Consider the following 6,152-nt stretch of genomic DNA (forward strand, 5'->3'; position numbering starts at 1 on the left):
TCAGTGATAAACCAGCTTCAAATATTCCTTCAGGCATAAGGATTTTTCCACAGCGAATTGGGAACCAAGCACATTTACCTTTTTATCTTTCCCCTTCTTTCGTTAACAATTTCATTAAATTAAAAGTACAACTAATCCACGTTCTGTTTTAATTTACACAATATTATTTGCAGGAGCCTCCTGCATTTACGCAATTTCAGGAATTATCCCATCCGCCCTTAGTTATCTGAAACCGTTCCCATCAACTCATTTGCTTCCGGTCATTCATTTCTAAATTTAACTATTGCGTGAACATTTATCAAAACGCAAGCGAGCAACTCGGCGAATTCATCCGCTTGTGCAGTCATTGCAAACCTTGCAAATCATCAAAACGGTAGTCTCGTTTACACAGTTTTGGACATCTATCAATCCTTGAGGATGCTGTCAACTTTTCAAATTCGTTTTGTGGTTTTGATAGTTGTTCTAAGTTACATCGTAGACAACTCGCTCAGCGACAGCCCCGGCAGTGAAATACAATGTAAGTGGAATTGTTTTGTCCACATGGCTGATCTAACGGCGCTTATGCGAGAAATGGCGAATTCATCGACGATGAACAACAAATTAATCAAACTCAGTGTACAGTACGAGAAGCTAATAGACGACAAATGCGCGAACGAGAAGTCTGTTAACTCGAGCGAATTCTCTTCTGAACATTGTCAAGTCTGCTTGGTAAACAAACGACTCTTTCCCTCAATGACATCGAATAAAAGCTCGATAAATCTGTCTCTTCATAAAGAACACAGAGAAATACGTGCCATTTGTATTTTGAAACCAACGAGAATAACTGTTTCAAGCCCTATGGACTACAGCAGCCGTTCTTCCACCATTTGTCATCTTATTAATTTCGAAGCTGGATTTGAAAGCATCGCTTATTATGCTATGGAAACAGATCCTCTTGGACTGTGCATGAATTTTACCATACCAGACAGGACGAACAGCACTAAAGGACTACAAGGAGCTTTGGATCCTAGGAGATGGCCAAAGATGGTGTTGGATGTCTTCGTAGTTGTCTTCTTCGAAATTTTCCAGTATTACTCTCTGGCCTTTCTTTGTCTGTTCTACCCGACGGAAATCTTACAAGATGGCGTTACTCATATCATTCTTGAGGGAGTAAGTCCTGTTAGTCTCCGAAGCTTTGCAGGAAATTATTTCTTTTCTAGAAAAGAGGGAATTTGGTACAAGGCAAAAACATTCATTTTGAGAGTTTTTATTATACCTCTTCCATTTCTGGTTACTGCAACCGTCTTTGCGGATTTTGAACTTTATGACCCTTTGACAAAGATATCATTCAATAGGCTCTTCATAGTGTCCGGGTTTTGTTATTGTTGTCAGGCTTTTTACATATCATTTTACTCAAAAAGGTCATTAAAAGCAAAGCCTTGTTTCCTTTGTAAGTTTTTCAAGCCAGCAATCCCTTCTTGTCATGATGAAATTCCTCGGCTAATTAAAAACCATTTGCGCCTCCAGCCTTTGATCTTAGTAGAATGTTGGAGGTTTTACAAATGGTGTTTTATAAAGTCTTTTGAAAAGTGTGCCACGGTGGTTCCTTCCTGCAGATGTTCTCGAGTCTTTGTGATTCGTCTTGTACTATTTATCTCTTTGTTGCTCTGTATACCCGTTGTGGTAGTAGCGTTATTGATTGTTGTAAGTTTATTAACTCTCATAGGAATTTATTTCACAACTCCTGCAACTGCCTTATGCATGGATCACTATGACAGACCGAGTACGAAAGAAGTATCGATTTCATTATACATCTTCTCTTTTCTCCCACGTTTTGTCCTTTGGAGCGTTTCATGGTATGGTGTCTCTAATCTTTTGCATTTAGCAGGTTACGGTGCTCTGAATGCTTCATGGGGTGTTTTACAACTCTCTTTCTGGGAGGAACATTTTCCATACGTGTCTTGTTCTATTTTTGTTTTGTATTACACTTGGTCAAGCTACAGCTCTTTTACGAAAACATACCACGAGCTTGCCCTGACTTTATACGATTGCTACAAGGGCTCAAAACGAACCCAATCTCAAGATTTTCCTTTCACCTCTGATCAGCTGCCAAAACTACCCAACAATTCGCACGATCTTGACAACGTGATAGCAATCCCAAAAGAGCTCTTCGAAATGGCACGCGAAGAACTTTCGCCTCTCAGAGAAGGTGTCTCCATACTAATTTTGAAGATCACGATGATCGTGTCTTTTGTGCTTATTGTGTTTTCGTTAGCTATGGTGTCCAGCTTTGACACAACGCCTTTGGTGAAAACTTTGTTAACGTTTTTCACTTTATCGCTTCCCAAGATCGTCGCCATCTACATTGATGAAGGGTGGCAGAAAAAATTGCGAGCAAAGGTTATGGAGGAAAAGGTTCCAAAGATTGTGGAAAAATTCATCAGTGAAACTTCTATGACAACTCGAGGACTGAGAGACAGAAATGCAAACAGCGACGAAGTGATTTTAATAAATGAAGACTGGGTTGAACTTGCCATCATGTAGTCCTTAAAGATACCAGCTTATGGCTGAAAAACAAGGTAATTTGGTATTATCAACAGAGTTCATGATGTAAATTGGCCACCGCAGAGAGTCTCAAAGCTGACGTTTCGAGCGTTCGTCAGTCGCTCTGACAGCCTTAGGGCTTTTTTCTGTGTCTTGTAAATTATCTGAAAATAATCGCATTGATGGTAGTATAGGTAACAACATAATTTCAAGTGCAATTTGGTGTTAATTTGCACGGGTAAATTTTTGAAAGATAAGAAAATTGCACGAGCCCGTAGTACAAGTGCAATTTGAAGTCTTTGAAATATTTACACGTGCTTATTACACCACATTGCAAGAGAAATCATTTTATCACTTGTTAATAATGAACATGAAAAAAACATCACAGAAAGTCGAGACAGACAGACAAATTTTGAAAGCGTGCTATTTGTAATTTGCACTTGTATTAAAACTTTGCACTCGTGTTACACGAGAATGCTCTCATTTTCAGCCAATCAAAAGCGCGTATTTTTTTCCTGTACATCATTATATGTAATATACTGTTGTCTTGGTATATTAATATTCTGGTTGTGCCATCATGTGTTTTTGTGAAGCCCTTTGCACTGTCATTAATTGTCATTAATCTCGTTATATAATGGTTAACACTTTAGACCCCAAGATTGATTGTGTCACATTTCTCCTCACAATATTCTCACGAGTAAAGATCATGAGAATCTAGGAGATGATCACCGAAAAGAGACTACTCTCATGTTGAACAATTACCCACAATTCTTGTTCTAAGAAAATGTAAGGAGACCAGAGATGAGAATTTACATGTTTATCAAGGGGCTTAAAGAGTTCAACTCGATAAGTTTGTTCCTCTCATAACTTGTTTTTTAGATAATTTATGAAGTGGAGTTTTACAACGCTTTAAATATTTCCGCCAAGGAGCAATTGTAATCGTGAATATTAAGAGAGCATATACAAAGTAGGTTAAAGATGAGAAGTTTTACAAGTAATTATCATTTCATTACGCGACGATTTCTTAAATCTGTTATATCTACAAAAACAGACAAAAAGTTGTGTTCGTTTTACATTATATTCTGTTACTAGTTCCATATCCATTAGTAAAAACCGCATTCTGTAAATAGTACACTTAAGTTTAATTCCTAGTTTAAAACACTGTGCTGAAGAAAGCCTTAGAGGGATAAAACTGTTAAGGAATGTAAACCGTCTTTGTTTACGTCATGAGGATGACCACGTTATTTTTAAAACGTGTCATATTAAGATTAGATTTAAAAAGTAATGTTCTCTGGTTGTTTGAATACAGTTTTTCATTAAAAAATATACTTTGTGTTTGACACTAACTCTGCTGTCACTTAAGGACTCCTTATAACAACATGCCCGGCCAAAAAAAGACAACATAAAACACTTGTAAAAGCCTGGACTGGAAGCGGAGAGAGAGAGGGTTGTGTCTGACAATAAACCCTGCCAATAAAAAGCTGAAACCAATATTAGGGGGTGAAGAGGAGGAAAATGGGGACAGGGGGTAGGGTGAAGTGGTAAATGAAGGGAGGAGGGGAGGGGGAAAGGGGTAAATGAAATGAAAAGGGGAAGGATAATTTTCCAAATGCATTTTTGGTCGTAGATTAGAATTTCAAGGAGAAGGTAATTCAAGAGCACAAATGCAAAATAATTGGTTCTAATTAACAACTATACACATTGCTAGCGAATCGAGATCAGCCCAACACCGCACAGTTCACACCAAGTTGTCTGCTACGACTAAAATAACTGATATCATTTCCTTTTTCTTTATTTTCTAGCTAATACTGCCAAAATATCCTTTCCGACAGCATCTCGGAAATTGGCTATTTCTTGGCTGACCAACACTGAAAACAGGCTGAGAAAAATGACATTACTCGTAGTCTTGAGATTCAGCCAAAAAGGCAAAGACACACCGATTCCCTTAAGGTAAGAGATAATTCCCCCTCAGAATTTCGGACGCTATTCGAATCTGTCAGTTAACGAAACTTAAGTTCCAAACTTATAACCTTAAATTTTCGCCTCCTTCAGTCACGGGATGTAAAAGACCCTCTTCCAGTCCTGACGCAAAGTTCTTCAAATGACACATGCAAAAGGGACTGATAGCTTGATTTTCAAAATGTTCACTTATGAATAGCTTCTCTTGTATCCAATTTTGCACAAAATTTTGCAATAAGATTTCTTACGGCCGGAAAACAAAGCACTTACAAAAATTTGCAAAATCAGTTGTTACCTAATTTGTTCAACTGGGAATCGCTTATGAAGATTTCATGACTCAGAGTTTAATAACAACACCAAGATAACTCAAGCAAGTAATGTTTAATAACAATGAAGGTAATGATCATGCATGTATGCTGATTACCACAAGTTGAATCAGCGAAGTGTGAGGCACCAGTGGAATAGCAATTGCACTCACCGACTCTATGAATCACATGGTCCAACTTCGAGGATTAACTTTCCCTTCTTTTGCGATTTGAATCGAATGAACAACCAGCCCGTCAGCAAATTAGTACCCGCCAAACCGGCCCGAAATATGTCGGAATTGCTTTGTAGTCAGCCCTTTGTTGTGACGGTAAACAAAGGTGACAACTCGCAATTTTTTTAGAATTATGCAGCTGGAAAACAGAAGGTCAAAGATTGTTTTTGATGATTCCTTTGCAAAACTTACACTTGATGGATAAGAATATCAAACCAAACTCTAAGGTGGTAGCCTGCTCCGGTCTTCCAGTCAGTAAAACGGAGAGCGATATTAAAGAATTGCGTACAATTCAAACCTACTGGGCCTTAGCTAGCATAATTGCCTCGTCTTGATTTTGGTCCAAGATTGACTTTTCTGAAGAAAAATGCCACTGGAAATGCTTAATAGAGCGTTTCTGAGCTTCCAGATTTCAAAATTTTCTTGGGGGGGGGGGGGGGGGAGGGCATGCCCCTAGGCCCCCCTTAGCGGCTCGCGCCTTCCGCGCTCGAAACTTGCCTCGTCTTGTTCTGAAGTCTGGCTATGGCCCTGACCTACCTCCATTTTCGCCCCCATCCAAGCTTCTCGCTTTTTTTTCGCTTTACCAAGACTATATTGCTTTCAATTTTACTACAGCGCTCCGTTTAACAGTGTTCCACTAACTGAACGCCTGGAAAAGGCTACGGAGATAGTGGCAAATTGTGTGTTACAAGCGTCAGTAAATCTCGCAACAATTCCAATCTAACTCCCGGACACAAATTATTTACATGTACTTGACTTTCAGTTTCAATTTCTAAATTTAACTATCGCGTGAACATTTATCAAAAAGCAATTGAGCAAAAATTGTGCTTACTCGGCGAATTCATCCGCTTGTGCAGTCATTGCAAACCGTTGCAAATCAACGCGGCTTTTGTGTGAAGCAGAACAAAATAGTCTCATTTAGACAGTTGTGGACATCTATCAATCCTTGAGGATGCTATCAACTTTTCAAATTCGTTTTGTGGTTTTGATAGTTGCTCTGGGTCACGTCGTGGACAACTCGTTTAGCTACCGTGCCAGCCCCGGCAGTAAAACACGATGTAAGTGGAATTGTTTTGCCCACGTGGCTGATCTAACGGTGCTTAAACGAGAAATGGCGAATTCAACGACGATC

At 39.0% G+C, this 6,152-nt stretch overlaps 1 protein-coding gene across 1 annotated transcript; it reads left to right on the forward strand.

The window, feature by feature from the left end:
* The first annotated feature begins 309 nt into the window (after window positions 1-309).
* On the forward strand, window positions 310-3,812 carry LOC136281750 (uncharacterized). Its single transcript, XM_066168636.1, has one exon. It carries the CDS (start codon window positions 418-420, stop codon window positions 2,521-2,523), a length of 2,106 nt encoding a protein of 701 aa, XP_066024733.1. The 5' UTR covers window positions 310-417; the 3' UTR covers window positions 2,524-3,812.
* Window positions 3,813-6,152: the final 2,340 nt, after the last annotated feature.

This window comes from Pocillopora verrucosa, chromosome 6 (genome assembly GCF_036669915.1).
Source record: "Pocillopora verrucosa isolate sample1 chromosome 6, ASM3666991v2, whole genome shotgun sequence".
Classification (NCBI taxonomy): domain Eukaryota; kingdom Metazoa; phylum Cnidaria; class Anthozoa; order Scleractinia; family Pocilloporidae; genus Pocillopora; species Pocillopora verrucosa.

Bases quoted from the DNA above. Each gene is read 5' to 3' on its own strand.
- LOC136281750 (XM_066168636.1), top strand. From the start codon at position 418: ATGCTGTCAACTTTTCAAATTCGTTTTGTGGTTTTGATAGTTGTTCTA.